At 41.0% G+C, this 22564-nt stretch overlaps 1 protein-coding gene across 4 annotated transcripts in view; it reads left to right on the top strand.

Annotated features, from left to right (window-relative positions):
• Positions 1–288: 288 nt before the first annotated feature.
• LOC111570143 (dipeptidyl aminopeptidase-like protein 6) overlaps positions 289–22564 on the top strand; it is an 89476-nt gene continuing 67200 nt past the window's right edge. Inside the window, exons 1-2 of one of the 4 annotated variants that reach the window (XM_035949316.2) lie at positions 289–661; positions 892–967. In XM_035949316.2, coding sequence (XP_035805209.2) covers positions 911–967 — 57 coding nt within the window. In that variant the 5' untranslated portion in view covers positions 289–661; positions 892–910. Of the gene's footprint in view, positions 701–891; positions 968–7902; positions 8029–14746; positions 15651–22564 lie in introns of those variants that run through there. The other 3 variants (XM_023272735.3, XM_023272736.3, XM_023272732.3) reach the window with 3 other exon arrangements.

Raw genomic sequence — 22564 nt, 5'->3', positions numbered from 1 at the left:
AAGCTTCTAATTGCCGGCTCCATGCGGAAGTTTCTGCCACGAAACAGCGGCGGAGGGCAAAAAGACGCACAGCTTTAGTCCAGTTCATAATGGAGAAACCAACGATTCATGTACGAGTTGTGAAAGCAGAGTCTAAATCTCCCCAGATGTGGGTTTAGGTATTGGATTATATCTGCACCTGCGCCCCCACACTGAAGCTCTGTGAAACCGCCCATCCCCAAAATGTTCCCACAGAGATGGGTGGTGTAAATATCAGAGAGGTGCAAATGAGACGCAGAATCCTCTTCAACTAAGTGGACTCACAAATTAGACGTGGACACTTGGAGAATTGCTTATTCCTGGAAGCAGAGACGCATATGGAGTTTGGAGATCAAATGCCCGCTTCGCTTCTCTTTTTCTTGTTTTCTATATAAACCTTATTCTAAGAATTCTAAGAGATCAAACTGGCTCGCATATAGATAACTATAAAACAAAGTTCCCTGGTGATATCGGTGACTTATCATCGTGAGGAAACTTTCTGCTTTCTGCTGATCATTCGTCTCCTTCCCGTCGGCGCGCAGGCACAAAGCGCGCACTGGGCAGCCCACTATCTCTGGGAAAGAAGAAGAGGATAAAGCGCTCTGATTTATCCTTGGAGAACACTTTAAAAACCACATCACAGGTGGGGGACTTTCGATCCTCGCTCACTGCTGGAATAACTGTGAGTCAATCGCATGCAGTTAATGCGTAACGCCAAAATTACGCATTTCAACTTTCAGGTTGCAGGAGAAAAGCTGCAGATATCCTCACGATAACTGGCCGTGTGAGTGTGTGCGTGCTTTCGTGTTCGTGCGTGAGTTAAACAGAGAGATATAAAAGTTGATTTTTCAGGTGAGTCTGGTTTTATTGCAGATTATCGCTATATGGGGCCATGAACTCCTCCGCAGGTGCAGGAAACTACCGCAAGGGATCCGCCAAGGGAGACAAGGTAACTTTCTGTTTGAAATTCTCCTCTTTTCATTTTCTGGCTCATCTTCAGCTGGCATTTCTTTCCTGCCTTTACCCACTGGGGGTAAAAATCCACCGTAGCCAATTTAGCACAGCGCTGTTGAAGCACTTTTTAAAAAGCACACTGATGTGCGTGGAGGCGATTTGATTTCCTTTGCTGTGGACTCAGCGCCAGAAGAAGGGAAGACGATCAGAGTCGTGTTGTGAAGATGCAGAGGTGTTGTTGTCTTCTGGCTGTTTTACCTTGATTTTAACTAACTTTGGAGTTAGTCTTCCCACTAATCTGTTTAAGTGCAGGAACTGAATATCAGGATCTGTCATTAAACGCATCCATCTGGTGGCATCAAGACGCACGGTTTGTACATTTTGAGTTTCAATGAGATAGTTGTCTGGCCTGAATGTCCCTCCACAGCTTCTAGGTCGTCCTGATAAGACTCTGCTTTTGATTTCCGATTCAGCTCTACCTTTGATGTTTTTATTAACTTCGGCTCTGTACATCAGCCAGATTGTGGTGCCACCTACTTTGTTTCACTGGATGCCTCTTTTTCAGTCTGCTCAGACGGGAAAGCTTCACAAATCAGAGGGAAAATACATCTTTTTTTATCTCGTCTGTGGCCCAGCAATAGCACTCCCATAATGCAATTTCCGAGCAACACTCACAAAAAGGATCCGAAGTTAACTTGCATTACACAGGAGAGACACATCGATTGTGGCTTCAGTGGGGACAAAACATGTTGATGCATGAAATCAGTTTCTCCTCCGGTGATGCTCTGGGGAGGAACTGTGAAATATTTAAATTGCTACAAATCTGTCTGTCTCCAGAGGGCATGCCATCCCCCCACAAAAGGTTTAGAGATCACAGGCTGTGGTAGACTATTTTTAGAGTGCCACAAGCAGAGAACACTTGTTTAAAATGTCCTTTTAAGTTTTAGATTAAAGATTTTTCATGTACATGATTTCCTACGCCTAAAAACATTACAAGAACAAGTGAATACGAACTGGAAAGCTCAGTGGATTGCCACTAATTTAATTCCTTGATATCCTCACTGTTATGTATGCCTTTTCTGATATATTAGTGCATAATTTAGCCTTCTAAAATGTGGATGTGTGGCTTGTTCTGTCATCTTTCGGTGCCACTGTATTGTCATGGATTCCACTCTCTATATCTTCCCATGTGCTCACATCAGTCCATACCGGAGTTAGTTTGCCCTCTGCTGGAGGCAAATAGCCACATATGCACTCACACTCAGACTTCCCTGCCAAGCTGCTCCAATGTGCCAGCATCCTGACAATTTCCCCTAAGTCTTTATCGGACTGGTCAGTTTCATTCACCAAACAAACTCTGCTGCGATTAGGGGCTGTACCTTTGTACGTTCCACTTACAGCTCAGTGCTATGAAATCCCTGAAGTCTGAAGCTTCTGTGACCAATTTTTTTCTACTCTTTAAGGAGTCCCTGACACAGTCTATTAAATTCTACCATAATCTGTAGTCAATTTGCATAGAAAAGAAATCATTAAGTCTGGCTGTGGATATCCGAGCTGCCCACCCTTTCTCTGAGGACAGAACAATTTTTGCAAAAATGCAGACATGTCCTCGCTAAAACTCATTAAGCCTGATTTGGCTGGTATGATCCTGCCTTGAGAATAAGACAGCTCCTCTCTTACTGTGACTTACCAGCTGAATCTGCATGAATATACTCATAATCATTTTCTTTAATCTCCTTTCACCCTTTTCTCCTATTGCCTTTCATTTGATAAGAGTATTAGGTAACCACAGCAATCAGTGACACTGTATTAGAAACTTTATTATGAACAAGTCATGGCCGAGCAGAAAGCTGCAGCTCTTCACAGACAAGTGTCAAAATCACAGGCCATCCGTTACTGTAATTACTGTGTTTTAAACCTTCACTCCCATTTATTCTTTTATGTTGTCACTCATAACCACACATTTTAAAGCTTAATTAAAATGTTTAAAAAGAACTTTTGTGTTTTATATGGAAAGAAGATGTAGGTGTTGGTGGGAGAAGGACCAAGTGGAGCATAAACAGTATTTTACACACGGCATACGAGGCTTGATTTTAATAAACTAAATGTAGCATCTCTGCCTCTGGATTATTTCATTTTGAGCCCTATAAAAGTTCACCAAGTGTCAGCACATTAGCGTGTTCATTATTTTGCTTGTTGAATTGCTTTTTGCTCATGATTGTTTCCTGTGGAGATTATGTCCATTACTGGTTTCATAAAGAAACATCACCCAAGAGAATACTCAAATCCCAGCATCCAAAAGTGCTCTGTGGAGACTACACCGTCGCATTAACCTCTGTTTTATTGAAGTCTCTAGTTAATTATCTGAGGATAATGTACATATATGTATACCGCAACACATAGTCCAAGCAGCTTTTCATTCAACATTTTCACTCACAAGTCTTTTAAATGCATTTACATAGAATGGAATCATTTAATTATGCTCAGAAGCGGCCCTGATTGAATCATCGGCATTCATTTGTGCCTCCTACACCACAGAGCAGAACATGCACTTCTTATTTTGCCTCCCGGTATCTTGTCTCATCTGTTGTGCTGGCTGCCTCTGGTGTTGCCTATTTCCTGACGTTTCCGAGGCCAGCACCTTTCCCCTGAGTCTAGACATCTGTTATTTGCATTTCCTAAGAGACTGCGAGGCAGGCAGTCAGTCAGTTCACAATGCTTTCTGTTTCCAAGACACCCATTATTTATATATGATTTTTTTTCACTCTCTTCAGTAATTTTCCAGTTTCAGTGGTGTCTCATGTTAACACACAAAGATTTTGTAAGACACTCTTATGAATTTGTCTTTGGGCTTATGCTGCTGCATGTTACTACTCAAGTATACTTTGTGTGTTGGAAAGAAACATAATCATAACTTTAATCTGTTTGATCATGTTAGTTTTCAGTGAACCTGTATCGGGGCTGTTTGAAAGTGTGTGTCAAGGATTTACTGCTCATCTGAGCTGAATGTTAAGATTCCCTGGAGAAAAATTGTACAAACTTTCACTGAAACAATCTGTATGCAGCAGGAATATGTACGGATGAAATGCCTTTCAAAGGCATTCTGTATTCATCTGGTGAGCCCTCAGTATTTCTGCACTGAACCATTGCACTTTGAATCGCCTGCTTAAAATGTTTGTATTGCTGCCTGCAGCCAGTCTTAACCATTACAAAATCACTCACACACACACACACACACACACACACACACACACACACACACACACACACACACACACACACACACACACACACACACACACACACACACACACACACACACACATATTTTGATACCATCTGTTTATTTTATCCAATGAGCGCAATGAAAGCGATAATGCTCTAGCAAACAATACCAATGAAATGAAATTGGAAGACAGAGAAACAACCGGGGACGCCCAGCAGCAAGGGGACAACACCATTCAACAGCAGTCATTTGTCACCACTAACTGCTGTGCTGCGGTCTGGCCTCTCCTGGGAAGGTTTGCTGTAGATGAGAATCATGTTTATAAAACCTGTCCAGGTTTCGCAGCTCCTGGCCACCCTTGAACACCTAAAGCTCTTCATCCTGGACCCAATCATGCTCTTGCATTGCTCCCAGGGGTGTGGGGTTCATCTGTTCCTGTCACCAGTGACAGATGACCTGATAGTGCTCTGCTTGTAGTGAAGCCACTTGCGTGTTGCTGATAAAGACACATCACAGGCTGATATACATGTATATCTGGACTCATTCCTATCCTGACAAACAGAGGTGTGTTCTCTTTTCATATCTTTGCACCACTGCCCTACCCAGAGCTCAAAGAGGAGCCGGTCTGGAAAGCATACCAAGTACAGCGGTGTGAATCTTAGGGATCAACAGGGGAGGGGGGCTGCTGGAGGATGCTTGGGGCCTTTGAGTTGATTAGCCAGAGATAGGTAGTGTGGTGTGGCTGAAGGTCAGGATGAGAGCTAGACTAAGGACATAACAGTTTGACTAAACACTCATTCTATACAATAGCACACATACAGGGGCAATAATGCTTATTTCATTGCACACTTTTATACACCCGACTGTGACCATTTTCATATTTTATGTAGACTTTTGTCCCATAAGGTTGTCAAATCTGTACTATCTTTGTAGAAGTGTGAAAACATCACTGCTTGCAGGACAAAAGCAATAGAAACACACTGTTTGAAATGATTTGCCACTTGCAATCTGTAAAACTGCTTGGTGTTTGCCTACTTTATTTATTAATGAATTAGTGATTTATTAATTTAATTCCAGAGCTGGAGACACTATTTAGGCAGGCACTTGTCGACAAACCAAAACATAAACTGCTGATTTCATTATCCCCACAGTATCAAACAATAAACCTTGCTTTCTCTCCACATCTAGAGGTCCATATGTGCTTCAGGTGAGTCCCCTAAACCGTCTCATACCTGTGATTTAAAGAGACAAAACTGTCATCGGGATTTGTAAGTTATGACGTAAACTAACATGTCATCTCCAGTTTATGTGTGCCATCAGTTACAGGCTTTATTGATGATTTTGTTGTGACACGAGCTCTTAAAACGCTTTGATGGCAGCTCACATTCTGCACAATCAGCAGGAGGTGACGAATGGAAGAAATTAGTAAATGGATGTAAGCGGTGCGGTGGAGTAAAAGTAAACAAGTGAAGAAATTCAAGCTGCGCGTGGTTAATGTTCTGTCAGTATGATAAAACACCACATCACCCCCGTGCTCGACAGCAATAACCGTGCTGACCTTTTACACTAATTGCAATTACAGTGACTTACTGTGAGCCAGCAGTATTCATAATCATAGGAGTGTATGTCATGGCTGTAAATGTGACAAAAATGAATGCAGAAGATGACCGATGAAGGGCTTGTTTAAAAGACCCCGGGGAAATGCCAGGGCATAAAACCAGCTTGTTAACAGCAATAGCTATAACTACAACCACTATGTCTTGTATGAATTCGAAAGACTTTGCTATTCCCCGGTACGGTCAGCAGGGCAATTATTCTCTCAGATGAAAGCTTATCTCTAGCAGGGTGCATGCAAATATGAACTTTATTTCATCTTTACCTTGGCCTGGAATGTGGCTCTACATGTTGGCCTTATTAATGTGGAAAAAGCAAAGCTGTTGTTGTGCTCTCATTGATGTTTTTGTTGCGTTTGTATTATGTGGTTGCACTGCCTACATTTAAGTAAGTGCAGCAATTTATCTGCCGCAGCCGTCATTGTGGGAATGTTGTCTGTGTGCAAATCATGTAAAAAGAATGTAAAATATAAGCTGAAGCCCATCAGCCCTTGAGATAAACTGCTGCAGCTGCAGGGGGAAGTCTCCTGCTTTAAATAGGCCCATGAGTCACGGTCGAGGAAAAAAAATTTAGCTGACTTTTAATATAAGTATTTATGAAGCCCCGTGAAACCTCAAACCACTTCCTACCATAGGGTATAAAACATGCCGCTGTCCGTGAAATAGGAACATAAGCAGCTCAGCTTTATTTCATTCACTTTTGCTCTGAATAATTGGCAAAGTCATATCAAAATAGTGCACATTTTGCTCATGAATGTGAAATTATCCGCCGGCACCCATTGCTGTGAAGTGTAAAAACTTAAGGCGGTGTTCTGCCATGTGATAGCGCCTTGATGACCTTGCAGTCTATTCAGCGTTCACACAACTTCAGCATCTTGATTTCTCACACAAGCAGAATGCCAGACAGCAGCATCAATACGAGCAATGATTCAGCCCCTGGGTTCATGTCTGACCGTGGATTGACTGTGGGTAGCCTTGTGATTCGCAGCTCTTAGACCCCACCGTGCACCACTTTTAATCAATGAGTTATGAACGCTCTGCCGTTGGTGCCGTCTGTGACTTCTTATCTCCAGCTTTTGTCATATTCTCTTGACCAGATTAGGTAAAGACATGAGGGGAAGTAGAGGATTGCTAGGATTTTCATTCAGAAATATTACTACTCCCAGTTTCATAAAAGCCACTTCATTCCCTCTCTCCTGTGGCTCCATGTTGTAGCTCGGTTGAATAAACTGGTTACTCAGTCCCAGCCCTGGGATTCAATACACAATTGGGTACGAATGCTACATAAATAAAGCTGCAGCGGTGCCTGTGCCAGACTTCTGTCTTCTTAGCATGGCTTGATAGGTGTGTGTGAGTGAGTGAGTGAGTGTGTGTGTGTGTGTGGTTAGAGTGGGTTGTATTTTATGATGAGGAGGACAGGCAGCATAAATATTACTCGTGCTTAATCACAACCCGGCTGCAGAGTCGACTGAATTGATCCATTTCTCGGTAATATGTGCACACACCGAGATTGGAAAAAGCCCACACCTACCTCACGCACACGAGCGGGGGAAATGCCTAGCAGGCAGTATTGGTACTGATGTGTTGAGGAGCATTTTGTGTTTATTGTTTATACACTACAGTGTGTGTGTGTGTTAGAGAGAGAGAGGGAGGGATATTTACTTATATTATTGAACTCTGCACCTTCGCTGAGAAAAGTCCTGTTGAGAGAGTTTAAGCATGTGTGAGAGAGACAGAGAGGGAGTCGGGGAGGGAGAGAGTGAGGACTGGAGAGATAAGTGAGGTTTGGAGCAGGCTGAGTGGAGGAGGTGGACCCCCTCCTATCCCGCCCTGTCGCCCCCCTGTGGAGGCGATGCCAGTGTCTCTGTGATTGATTCGCCCGGCGAGAGGAGAGAGAGAGAGGGAGGGAGGGAGGGAGGGAGGGAGGGAGGGAGGGAGGCGGTCTGGTTGGGCTCCTGGACCCCCAGGTCATCCTTTCCTTTAGCTGTAGGGGAGGGAGGGAGGGAGATGGTGGGTGGGTGGGTGGGGGTGAGGCAGGCGGGAGGGAGGGAGGGAGGGAGGGAGAGGTGCTTCTCAGACACCTCCAGCAGCCCCAACTTCTCAGTACAAAGGTGTGAGCACAGCGAGGGAGAGAGGGGAAGGCAAGTGGCACTTTTCAGCATGTCTGTCCTCATAGCCACCCAGCTGAAGATAGACACCAGCACTCCTTCCAGAAGGGTAAGGGGGCCCTGTTAGCATGCATGGCACGCTGTGGGGAATGTCTGTGTTTATGGCTAAGTCTGCTGCTCCTGACAGAAAAGGCTGCTGGCTGTGTTGTGTTTTTTTTTTTCTTCTTGATAACAACTGGACAGGCAGGAGAAGAAGCGGTGGGTCCTGATGTCCCCACTGAGGATCTTGATGGAAAAGCGCTTCCTGTTTAATTTTCTCTCAAGTGCCGACTTCTAATGAATGGTTTGGCAACATATGCTGTGAAGAATCCTTAGTGCCTCATTGTTATTCTTTGTGACGTTGCCATCTAATGACTTCGGTGGGAGCTGGCCATCGTGAGGAGAAGTTGCATATAGAAGTACGTATTGCATTATTGTGTGAGACATTTGGGATGTTTTCCAATGGCTGCTGTGTGATCCTTGTTGGCATGTTGTGAATGTAAAAATGTGATTCTTTGCTCATGTGGAAATCCATCAGATGCCTTTGAGGTCAACTAATTGTCAGCTTTGAGTAAATGATTACTTTTTGTCGCTCTCATGTCTCTCAGAATGATGAAGAACAGAAGTTTAGTCGAACTTTGATGTTCTCCAGTAATTAAAATAGTGCAAAATGTCGTTGTTTTTAGATAAAGAAATATATGTAGCTCATTTAGGGTTTGTGTAGCACCCTCAATCATAGAGACACATATCTTGAGGCAAATGGAATAGTAAATAACCAAAAGGGTGGTACCAAACATTAACTTCAAAAGTGGTCGTTCAGACTACACATCACACTTGTCATGTGATTTGCTCATTCATTGCAATCCCTCTTCAGCACTTGTTTAGCCACACATACTATCAACCCCCACACACACACACACACACATCACACATGTGACAATACATTTTCAGTGACATGCTCTGGTTTAGATTCTCCACTCGCAATCTACCCCTTCCTTCCCCTTTGTCCTCCTCCTCATCTGCTGCTGCTGCTGCTGCTGCTGCTGCCACAATCTACAACTGTAGTCTGCTGCCCTCCTCCCCTCCCAAATGTAGCCACAGTCTATTCTACAACATCAGCCAGCATTAAACTCCATTTCCTCTGTGACTTATCTGCTGCCATTTCAATTTGGGCTCAGTACATAGCATCCCTTCATTCATAATATGCTGGAAGATTCAGCACTCATTCCCTGTAATAGATAATATTCCCGTTCCAACAGGCAACATGCTCTCGGTTATGGAAAGAATTTTACACACAGCTTAGTAAAAAAAAAAAAATAAATAAATAAATAAAAAAAGGTTTAAAGCAATTTATTTCTCACTAGAATATTTACATTAATGTGAATTTTTTAGGGGGATTTTCATAAAAACGATGATGCAGGTACTGTGTGATCTATACAAGCCTCATTATGTGTTTATGTTGCTTGTGTTAGCATATTGTCAGGTAAATATGTACCAGTGATTCATGGAAGCTCTCTGCTTTTGTGCAGCGAGACACAATCATAATAAACTAGGAACTCGCAGCGCAGAGTAATTGAATTGACCATTGTTACATGGCCTGAAATGAGTCTAGTGTTGTAATGTAGTGTTGGGGTGTAATTCGGTGATAAGGAGGGTATTCCTCTGCTGGTTCGATTGACTTTGGCCTTCAGTGAAGCATAATTAAATTTTAATAAACGCACACAGAGGAAGATATTTCTACCCTACCCTACCCTACCCATCTATCTATCTATCTATCTATCTATCTATCTATCTATCTATCTATCTATCTATCTATCTATCTATCTATCTATCTATCTATCTATGTATCTATCTATCTATCTATCTATCTATCTATCTATCTATCTATGTATCTATCTATCTATCTATCTATGTATCTATCTATCTATCTATCTATCTATCTATCTATCTATCTATCTATCTATCTATCTATCTATCTATCTATCTATCTATGTATCTATCTATCTATCTATCTATGTATCTATCTATCTATGTATCTATCTATCTATCTATCTATCTATCTATCTATCTATCTATCTATCTATCTATCTATCTATCTATCTATCTATCTATCTATCTATCGCAGTGTAACTCCTGCCTGACTAGTTCTGAGAAGTGAACAAATTTGATGTACTCGACACAGTTTATGAGGATTTATGATGATTTTTAATCAATGTGAGAGTAAACTATTTACAAGCCAGTAATGGACTGTCTAGAGGACTGCTTTAAGATAAAATATATATGTGCCCAGGCCACAGTAAAGCGGTGCGTGTAATCCGACACAAGCAGCAGGATGATAAAGAAACTTGTTGCCATGGTTGGCTCAGCTCAGCATCAGGGGAAATCATTAGTGTCCAGCTAATACCGAATGGAAAATGGTGCAAAAATGTGATTATGGCGAACCGTAACTAAATCCATTCTGCTACATGCGTGCAGAGAGGTGCAGTAATTTCCTTATTCGGCTGAGTGATGTTCAGAGGAAATTAGATATTACTGCACTCCCACTAGACATCCATTGATTGATCTGTTTGCTCTTCCATCCAATTAATTTGTTCATCATTTTGCTGTGTTGTGTGGCATGCTGATGGAAATAAGTTGGCCTATAGTGGCATTTCAGTTCATGCAAATACATTAACGTGTGCAATGTAAGTGCACTGTAAAAAAAAAAAAAAAAAAAACGTGGTTAAAAAAAGTAGGTAAAATGACTGAATTTCATGCAAAAACTGTAAAATTAGAATAAACTATCCTATCTCAAATATAGTGCAAAAACAATACATTGACAGACATTTCCATTATATGTTAAGTAGGGACACACATGTATTTTACTGATTTTTCCTGAGATATTAGACTGAAATAGCTTCGTTAAAGCGTTAACACGCTGTAGACTGTTAAATAACAGTTTTATTTTAGAAGACAAATAAAGTAGACATAGCTATTGATTTCAAAACACTTATGTTTATTTTAGTTAGATGATAATCAACCAATTATTCACAAGTAATTCTGCAGAGTCCACCAGCAGGATCTGAAAAACTAAAAATGGGCTTTACCTTTATTATGACTCAGCTTGGACCGCAAAGAAATATGAGGCATAACAGCAGACTTCACAAATTTAAGTTTATTTGTTGTTCAGTAAATAAAAACCTTAAATAAACCTCTACGGGACAGAGCGCAAAACAAAGCAGCCATGAGAGCATGAGGAGCTCCAGCAGTGTGGTGACAATACAAGAAACTTCAGTCTTTTGTCCAAATGTTCTTGGTTGTAGACTGGTACAGTTTTTCTCAGTCACTTTGGTGCATTTCTCGAATCATCCTCAACATTTGCAAAACAGGAAGTGCATTTCTTAAAACAATTCATACAAATAGTATAACACCATGGATTCCCTGCAAAAGCCAGTCTGTTGCTCAAAATCCTTAGTTCATCTCTCATAAGTAAATATCTGTGTCAATGAACATGTCAGTGCCATCATTTTGATGACAGTTATTGTAATTGTAGTGCATGTGGGAGATTAATTGCAAGAGACTGGGCAAGATTCACATTTACGCTTTTACTGTTTGTATTGTAATTTGTTGACAGACCACGTCATTGCGATACAGAAAGGAAAACAGCGTTGCTTAGCACAAAGAAAAAACAAAAGTAGAAATGTGAACATAGGACAGTCTCCTTAGGGAAAACTGTACATGCAGTGCTGTAGGGATTGCAGTGCAGTCTTCCTATACCTTCTGATGTTCCTGTCTGTTGGGCCACAAATTCTCATCCACATCATGAATTCCTTCTCTTGTGTCTTTTAGCGATGTCAGAAAACCCTAACCCTTCACATATTTCCCTTCATTAGAGAAAGTCAAGATCCACCTGGGAGCAATTTACCAATTCAGGACAGATTTAGAAAAAAAGTCTAATGAAAATGTATAGAAATGTCCCTGACATATTATGACAACTTGTGCAACCATTTTGCATGTAAAGACTTATGCGATGAACTAACAGACAGGAACATCAGGAGGTGTAGGAAGACTGCACTGTAATTCCTACAGCACTGCATGCACAGTTTTCCCTAAGGAGAATGTCCTATGTTCACTTTTCTACTTTTCTTTTTTTCTTTATGCTATGCAGCGCTGTTTTCCTTTCTGTATCACAATGACGTGGTCTGTCAACAAATTACAATACAAACAGTAAAAGCGTAAATGTGAATCTTGCCCAGTCTCTTGCAATCAATCTCCCACATACGCTAAGGTGTAACTTATAATTTACAATAATTTTCATCAAAACTTTAGCCATAGTTTACATCAGAACATCCCTTCAGAGTGCACCGTTGTAATGACAACATGACTAAGCAATTTGACTGTTTTATCCAGACACAATGACACCAGGACTAGTCAATTTGGTATGTCATTTTAAAAATGTAGAAAATATACTCTATGAATAATATAGTAGATTTTCAAAAAATGGGCATTATTGGCAAAATAAAGCAAAGTAACAGTTGGGCTGTTAGTTGCAAAAAATGTCTGTAATTTTAAAAAAATTTCTATGCAGTTAAAAAATGCTAAATTTTATGTTATTTTACATAAAATTTGGATTTTTTACAGTGTGCATTGTGATAGAGAGCTATGTCTAGAGCTAATCATCCCATTTATCTCTTTTCAGCAAAAAACAAGCAATTTTTTTCTTGAGGTAAAACAGCAACATTTCAAGCTGAAACAGACAAAAAGAACCTTTAAGATCAATCATTTGCTGTAATTATAAAGAGATTTACTGTGCTACATCACTGGAATTAAAAGTAAACTCACTCTGGGGAGTTTATTGCAATGCAGAGCCTCATAAAGCCAACATTCACAGCTTCATAAAGTGCACAGAGGTGCATCATATCATTTGAATTAAAATGCATCTGTTTTACGCCTGAAACATAATTACAATGTTTCATATCACACCTGTAGTAAGGTTTAGCTGGTACTGACTCCAGCAGCACCATTAGCTACCCACAGAGGTATTAGGTATGCTGCAGCTATCATCATCATTATAGCTGCTATTACATGCCTCTCCAAATTTTTACCACCTATAATGCAGAGCTTGACTGCAGTGGTGTTTGTGAGAGCGGGTGGAAAAAGGCGTAGCTCCAGTCTGCTGCTGTATCTGTGAGGAGGCGATAGGGGAGTCAGGCTCCCGGACATGGTCCTGAGGGGAGCGTTAAAGCAGTCAGCCGGTTCACAATAGCTCCCCAACAAGGTGAGGGAGATTGGAAGACATCTATCAGAGAGGCTGGGATGGATGTCAAGTGACTGGGACCTATTTCCCAGGGGGGATCAGACCCAAGAAAGGCATTTATGAACTAGAGAAACAAATGATGACAGGGACTGAGGTGAGCCAGTGTAGGTGAGAATGCTGCAAGGAAACCCAGACATGACTCTCCGATGAAACTCTAATTAAAGCGTACACAAAAGCATTCATTTATAAATCATAGGCTTCTTATAGTCAGGAGGAAATGAATTCAAAGTGAACTGGAAGCAAAGAATTGATAGAGATTAACTTTGATTAGGCAAAAGCGGTAATGTCCAACATCCTTGTCTCTAAATGAATGTCCAAACCTCTTAAATGATCATTTTGTATTCCAGATACATGTATGATTCTTGAGGTTGCATTCATAATTCAAGCCACGAATCAATGAGCCTACAGCAGTTCTTTCAGAGCCCAAGATGACTCACCATTTGTAAAAGAAAATTAATTGAAACTAGCTCTTTGTTCAAACTTCAATACAGAATATTTTCGTTTCTACCACGGTAGTGAGTTCACCTTGATAGCTTTTTGCAAATGATTGCAAAATGAACTTGATTTCACTCAATGGGAGATGCAAAAAAAAAACCCCAAAAATGGTGGTATTCAGCCGGATGTGTGCGGAGCTGTTTTTTGAGCTTATGCTTTAACGCTGCTTTGAAGTTGTACCCTGGTGAAGATGACCTATTTCACAGAAATACAGCTCTGCCCCAGTGGAGTGATAGTTTGAGCTGTCACAGTGAGACGCTTGCTGGTGTGTTCGCCTGTGGCATTCATGGCAAGGATGGCAGAGATTTTAACACTCTGACCCCTTTTGAGCCTTTTCCCCTCCCTCCCGCCACGTATAAGCCAATATTCTGCATTTACCAGAGAGCTGCATTGCTGTGGCCTCTGTGAGCATGTCAAGCTTGAAATCACTCGTAATGTTATGAGCTGAATAACACTTATGGATGTGAACTGACTGGAAATATAGAAGATGGGGAAACTGCATAAATTTAGGGGAGGAGGAGACACTTTCATGGCTTGAATTATTATATGGGATTCAAAGAAAAGGATTTGTGAGACTCTTAAATCCTGCAGGAGAGACGTTTATGTAACTTTGTAGAGATAGAAAAAATAAAAGTCATTCATTTTGTGCATTTGGATGAGTAAAATATTTGCTGGATGTGAGTGGATTTCCTGGTTATTTTGAGAAAAATCTAAATCTTGGGTGTATTTGATTGCAGCTTTAGCCTCGTTTTTCATAATGTGCATGCTACAAGAAAATAAAAGAAGGACGTTTGTTGTGTTACGCCTAAAGCAGACCTGTTTAGAGGTGTGTGGTCAGCCTGTCCTAACCCAGAGCGCCACACAGAGGCACTCAAGTTCCTCCCTGGGACCATATGCAATCATCTGGGAGACTGTTTTTTTCTCCCCCTCCATTGATGAAATCATAAATGAACTGTACGTGCCAATTAGAGCCTTCAAATGAAAGTAAAATCGAGTGAAACCTGTGCATTGCTGGCGCATATGTGTGCGTAAAGCTGCACACAGTGCGGGGCAATGACAGTAGCGCTACAGTAAAAGCTGCTCTCTCAGTGCTGGTCACTTCTCATGCAGAGCGCGTCTGCGGAGAGTATACCGTCGGCTTCTCTGCGTCCTTCACACTTAGTTCATGCGTGAGGACAGTCCGGCAAAAAAAGGGGGGGGGAAAAGCGCACAGCCAAAAAGAGTCATTGTCTTCTGCTCTTTGTTTTGCGGACAATCGCTCGGAGTCTGCCGAGGGATCGAATATCTGATGGAAAAGTCAGCGCATCCGCCCGCTATCTCGCTGTAAGGAGGCACCAGGAAACTGAAGAGGGGAGACAACGTGTTGTGAATACAGAAGAGAGCAACTATTGACACCTACAGCCCACCAGTCTGCCGTGCGCCTGGACAAAGCTGAAAAGGGAGCATCGCCACGAAGGATTCCGCTTTGTATCGGTCTATCACTCCAAGCTGTGAGTCACAGATGCTTATTTACTAGCCAAGTGTCTTCACCTTATCTTTTTTTTGTTCCATCCCGGTGGTGAAAACTGGCTGCCTGCCATCGGTTGTCTTCGAAGCGCACAGAAAACCAATAGACTGTCTACAAAAAAACAACAACAACAAAAAAACAAACAAACCCGAATTGTTTGTGGCTGTGACATGCTGTAAGTTATCTGAACTGGACCTATATTATGGCTTCACTGTATCAGAGATTCACCGGGAAGATCAATACGACCAATTCCTTTCCGCACCCACCTGAGGCCAGCCACCTTCTCGGTGGACAGGTTGCAGACGACGAAAACGCAGCGAAGACCCCTCAGCAAGTCGGCGACGGCAGACCTCACGTCCAGTACCGCAAAAAATGCTTGCGGGAGGATGAGGATGTAAGACACTTTATTATTTATTTAGCAACATGACACCCCCTTATGATACAGTCTCCAGATGTATAATTTAGATCATGCTTCTCATCCACACACAGACAGTCACACAGGCCGAGCAGTAAAATCCCTGAAGGATAAAGAAGCTCTCTCACTGGTTTCACTTTCTGGTTTGGAAAGTTTGGGTGTTGATTCTATGGCAGCTGCTCCCTTACTGGAATCAGTGTTATGCTGTTTGGCTGTGTTGCAGTGTTTCTGTTAATCTGTCTGGTGGATGATCATCCAAGAAGGCCTGTCAGAGCTGTTTTTGAGGAAGTTTCTAAGAGATGAGGGTGGAGATGTGGCAGTGAACAGAGCGTGCTGTGATTCTCTGTGATGATTCTTGTGTCTGTGAGCTGCTCTGGTGCTGACCGTGGTGCTGAAACTGGAGAGAGCACAAGAGTGTTTTGCTTGTAGACGCTGATTTCTGCCACAAATGTTCATTGGGAGAAGGAAGCTACAGGCCCCATAGGTGAGGATTAAGACTAGACACCGATCCAGAAGCAGAATATTTCTAATTTTCTGTGTATACTTTGTGAATTAAGCTGCAATTTTTTTTTGGAAAGAAACAACAAAAAGACCTGTAGCTTAATATACTTTTGCAATCAAAGCAGTTGGCTTTTCTACATAGTGTCTGTAAATTTAGGAACATCATCTCCATTGTGCTTGATGTAGCAAACACATGATACTAATTTAATCCTTCTCCAAATATGAAGCAAAAGCAAAAACACTTGGAGATTTAGTCTTGTTTATTTCTAAGATGGCAAACACATCTGGATCCTGAATGTCAGGTTTTGCAAAAGATCTGCAGAACTTTGTGTTCCTTAGAAATGGCACATTTTCTGTCAGTCAGTTTCCTGCTCTGAGAACACACACAGCACGATGCAGAGCCCGTTTTCCCTCCAGTCACATCAGACACAGATATTTACCTGGAACCAAATAGCAGAAACCAACATGTGAAACGACCTGCTAAGGCCTTGACTGGCTTGCAAACCTGTCTGTCTCCATGCAGGCCTGATAAATGACTTGTTAGGACATGTGTGGCTTGTTTGTTGATGACACCATTTCAAACCTACAGCAAACACAAGTATACTTGATGCTCCTCTGAATTATTGATGTCTGTCACATCGAGAACCAAGTGATAAAGCTGGCAACAGGCTAAACGCTGACACTGCCTGGACACATTCCCTCCTTTCCTTTAAGATCCCCTGTGTTCATTTTATGAGGTACTTCCTCACGTGCAAATGCAAAATCAGGATTTTCTCTAACATTTAAGCCTTAAGATTGCATTTTAGTAGTCAGGGGATCTTATTGTACTGCTGGATTTCCAATGTATTTATTAGGTTTGCACTGTTAACCTTGAGGTCACCTTTCGTCCTGATGTCCCTCTGAGTTGTGGTGGAGCATGAAATTGCCTTTTGCCTCAGGAGATGAGGAGACCATTTCAAGGAGTGTTATTTCCAATCCCTCCCTTCTCAGAAAAAGTTTGAGTCGCGCTATTGTTGTTCTCATTTATTTTGCAGAGGGAAAGGGCAAACATTGACTTGGAAATGGCTTGAATTTCATTTCATTTCATTCATCCAGATATTTGTCTGCACAGTTGTCCACCCGGATTCTAAAATCCCTCGGTTTCACATGCAAGACGTGCTTTTCGAGGCAACTGAATTAGTGAAACAAGAAAATGGAAAGAATTAGATTTTCTGTAAACAACTGTTTAATTGGTTTACTGCAGTGTTCTCAAGAGCTCTTGAGCTCACAACATGCTGCTACTGCATCTTTGTTTGTGGGAGAGGTGTGTTTGTGTGTGCATGTTGTGAGATTGATTAATTGTTCCTTTATGTGTGTGTGTGTGTGTGTGTGTCTGTGTGTGTCAGTATTTTGTGGTCGAGTCTGAGTCACCTTGGGAGATATCAGCAGTAGTTCTTTCTCCTCCTCACTACCCTTTACTGCAAATAGAAACCAGTGAAGATCCTTAATTAACCGCTGCATGTGAAGGAGAAATATGGTGACATTTTAGCTCCAGACGGGAGCCTGGGGACACCTTCATGACCTGGCACGTATTGACATTTCCTTTATGGACAGATAGCAGCAGGCAACAGTAAACATTTCTCTTTGTTTGTGTCTCACACTGCGATAGTGAAGGATGACATCTGACTCATGTCACAGCCCGGCAGATAAGCCACAATGAAAGAGTGAGATGCAGGCTGAAGGCCAGTAATTACTAATAATTAATTCATCAAATTCTACAAAAGCATCACACAAATGAACGCGAAATGCCAAGAGACGCGTTAGTCGGCGTGATGAGTAGTGAGGATGTGTGTGTAAGGTGGTGATATTAGTTTTGTCAAATGGCACAAAGCAAACAAAGCTGCTCAAGAGCTCCACTCAGACTGAGGAAGGATGGATTCATAGTGGAAACACCTGGTTAGGATATCTCCACTTGTGTATATGGTCTCCATCTAATTTGCAGTATAAAAATGGAACATATAGACAGAATAGGAAAGCAAACAGATGTCACCCTCTGCAGGGGTCACAGTCAACATATCGCTTAACAAAACATTATTTGTGCAGAGTTTCTTCGAAGCAAGAAGGGTGACTGTTACTAAAGACTTAATGAAGTGGTTGATTGGCCCTTTTTGGGTAAACAAATGTTTTCAAATGAGCACATAAAGACCGCAAATGTAAATTAGGAAATACCTTACAGTAAATCACTAAAGAACAGAAACAATCAAAGTCTTCCACCACATAATAGTAGGCAAGACCAATAAAAAATAAAAAATACATGTCTGCAAATGTAAGTGCAGCAAAATTACAGAACATTTCCTATTTTTTATGTTTCACTTAAAAAGACCTAACATCTGAGAAATTCCACCAAAAATGATTCCTTCTTGAATCTAAAGACTCCTCTCTAGTGACAGTCTAAATTGTTGCCATGTCCATGTGGTGTCATCTTCCATGGCTGAGCATTTCCACATTGGAAGTGACAATTTGAAAAACACAGATTCATATGTAACAAACCTGAAGAACCAATCTTGTCAGCCTGCAGCGGGGCTTTCTGTTTCATCATTATTCTAATCTAGCATGTATGGCTGAATTATTCTAACATTACAACATGCTTCTGTCTCACTTAGAGTAGTTGGAGCAGAGGCAAAGGCGAGCCGGTGTGCTGAGCTGCAGTGAGTGGACAGAAGTGGATGGAAGGACGAGGAAGAGCCTTAATAGATCTGCACATTACATTACATCGAAGCCATTTTCATCCAGGAAAGGATTATTTTCATGGAGCTTTGTCTGACAATGGCAGGGAAGCATAGAAATAACTTTATAATTACAAAATGCCACTAAAAACTGCTTAACTCCCTGATATTAAGTCAAATTCTGCATTTTGATCCTTTTTTGTTGTTGAAAAATGTGCTTGATATTATTATTTTTTGGCTACATTCTGTCATTTATGATGCAAACACATTTGAAGTCCATGATTAGAGGGTAATCAACAGTTCTGGCGTTTAACTGCGACGTTGGCATCATTGGGTTTACCTTATGTTGTGTGTTAGCGAGCAAATAAGCAGAACAGAAATGAGAAAACAAAAATAAACTGCACATTTTTCAGCCTTCTGAAAACAGAAAAGAAATGATCTTTAGTATTAAAGAGTCTGCTGACGTTAGTACTGCTGGTATTTACAACGGTAGCTCCAGCTACATTCCCATAATCCAACCTTGCTTATAGGTAGTCCATCCAACTGAAACCATAGTTTAAAGCTTTCTAGAGAGTGGGTGGCTCCATCTAAAGACATCAGTGGGAAGCAAGACTAAATTCCAGAGGTGCTTTACACAGCCACATATTAAAGCTCAGCACCTGCTACCCAATGAGCTGCTACTGTTGAGCAGTTTATGGCAGCAGGTAATAGAGGAGTGTGGTGCTTTGATGCCTGGCATTGACACTGCAGATGTGGAGCCTGAACTATGGAGGCAGCATAATAAGCACACACCTGCCATTAGTGACATCTGCCAGGTTCTCAGATTGTCTGCAGACTTCTACCCACACATAAATACTGCCATGAAGACTCTGAAAACGCTGCCTGTATCCACCAGTGATGAACGCTGCTTCAGCTGTTGACGTCGTTTGAAGGTTTATCTCAGGAATAAAATGACTGACAAATGACTGGGATATGTGTAATAATATAATATACTGCAGCCCATTAGGTAGCTGCCTGTTGTTTTTCTGCAGCAGGTTAATCAGAGTTTTATTTAACTGAGTACATTTACTCAAGTACTGTAACTAAGTAGAAATCTGAGGTGTTTGTACATTATTTAAGTAGCTTCGTTTTGTGCAGCTTTATACTTCTACTCCACTGGATCTCTGATGCAAAGATTATACTTTTTACTCGAATACATTTGTCTGACAGCTTGTTGCCTTTCAGGTTATTATTTTCCATATTGTGCATCTGCAAATGTGGTGACTTTGAATATTTGTGAACAAGAGTTATTTTATGGGTTGAGAACATTTTCCTGCTTCTTAAGCTGACTAAAGTATTTAATAACCCTTTTGGATTACATGGAAAATGCAATATCACAAAACTGAAAACGGGGCTGTACAGTGCCTCGGTGGTTAGCAGTAGAATGCTTTTTAATTTGAAATACCTGATCACAGAAATGAAAAGAAAGTTGTTTTTTCCATTGAACCTGATCGATCAGGTATGGCAACTTATTCCACATTAATACAGTTTTAAAGTGAAAATGGCTAGATGGCCAAATCAAAGTAGAACAGAGTTCTGGATTATAAACATAGTTCTTTAAATATAACTAAGTAATATTTATTTGTAACAATTTTATGGGGGCTGCACAGTGGCTTGGTGGTTAGCACTTTTGCCTTGCAGCTAGAAGATCCTCAGTTTGCATCCTGGTCTGGGTCTGGGATCTTTCTGCATGGAGTTTGCATGTTCTCCATTTTCATGTGTGGGTTTTCACCAGGTTCTCCGGCTTCCTCCCACAGTCCAAAAACATGCTCAGGTTAATTGGTGATTCTAAATTGCCCATTGGTGTGAATGTGAGACTGCTCATTTATCTCTATATGTAGCCCTGCAATAGACTGGTGACCTGTCTTTGCTTTAAATCTGCTGGGATAGACTCCAGCCCTTCCATGACCCTAATGAGGATTAAGCGGTGTGTAGATAATGGATGGACAAAGCTGAAAACAGTGCTGTTGTTCTGAGCTCAATAAAATACTGACTTTTTAGAGATAAATTACACATGTATACACAGATACAGAATATAATGCACCGCTTTGAATTTCTCTCAGGATTAATAAAGTATCTATCTATCTATCAATCTATCTATCTATCTATCTATCTATCTATCTATCTATCTATCTATCTATCTATCTATCTATCTATCTATCTATCTATTAAACTACTTAGCAATATAAAAAGTAAGTCAATCATGATCATCTATACCAGTAAAATGTTACATACACATTAATGCAGCAGTAATATTAATTAAAAATATATCATATATAGTAGTAAAACACTGACAGGGACCAATTTACAGCACAGTATGTACTTTTGCTTTTGATACTTTAAGTACATTTTGCTGATGATTCTCGCTCCTTTACTGTGTTTCATGTGTGCACACACTAAGAAAGAAATCCACTGAAGTTACTTGACTTTATTGTTTGCATCGGTCACCCGTGACCAGAATTAGGTCAACTGAAGTAACTTTCTCCCTTTTCCTGAAATATTTTATTCACATTAACTGGTAGTAGTTCTTGTAGCTACTATGAAATACATCCCTTCCAGCGCCACTGATTCAAATAGCCTCTGCTAAGGGAGACACTGGGGTTTTTATATTTATCTGCCAGTTTAATGAGTTGAACATTTTACTGATTAGAATTAAGGTAAATCACTGATTCCTCCCTTTCAGCAACATCTCAGAGCTTTTGTAGCAGTAACTAGATAAGTCTGTATTTGCTCTTTTTTTTCTTTAAATAGCTAAAACAGAACCCTCGCTGCTTGCTTTTGTGTTGACTACTGTGAATTCATGTTTAACTACAAGTACTAGTCATTAGTGAAAATCTCATTTCCCACAGGGCCACCTTTATCTCAGGATGGCATGCTGCTCCATAATGCATTAGTGTTTTTTTTCCTTCTCCTTGGCTGCTTTTTGTTTTTTTGTATAAAAGTAAAAGTACACTGAAAATGTGTTTTAATTTTACTTTTAATGGTCAATTCCTGCGTAAAACTGACTTGGCTGACAAAAGTGTCCTTATAGAGTTGAGAAAGTGTGATATTCACCCTGAGGAGGATGGAGGCAAAGAAACAACTTTGAAAATACAAGCTGTGTGTTTTCTCTTTAGAAATCACAGGTGTGTTTTTGCAGTTTAACCACTGTACTCCGGGACGTACTCCTCCGCCTTGGAAGCGCCATTACACCTGTCATCTTTTAATTTATTTGCTTAAGTTGCATGTTGGGAACATTTACATTTTGGTAACTTTTGTATGGTAATTCTCATGTGCACATAATTTTGTGATCCTGTTTTGGATTGCAGGAAAGTGGAGTTTAAAAGAAGTGAATCATAAATCACCCTAACTGTGTGACTTTAAATGTAAAATTTAATTCACACTGGATCAGACTGCCCAGGGCTGGTGCGCACACACACACACTCACAATGACACACACACTCTCACACTTGCAGCCTGTCCTCATATGCACTTAACTGTGCCTTCTGCTTAGAGATACTCCAGATCTGAGTAAGACAGTTTGGCCCCGTTCCCAAGTCTTAGTTTAGCTCTGTGCTTCCTTTGAGGTCCGGAGCTCAGATAAATCAGCCAGACGGAGCTCAACAAGAGCAGCCAGATAAAAGAAAGAGAGCAGTGAGATGGGATAGG

This window comes from Amphiprion ocellaris, chromosome 10 (genome assembly GCF_022539595.1).
Source record: "Amphiprion ocellaris isolate individual 3 ecotype Okinawa chromosome 10, ASM2253959v1, whole genome shotgun sequence".
Classification (NCBI taxonomy): Eukaryota; Metazoa; Chordata; class Actinopteri; family Pomacentridae; genus Amphiprion; species Amphiprion ocellaris.
This window is presented reverse-complemented; position numbering and strand designations above follow the sequence as displayed.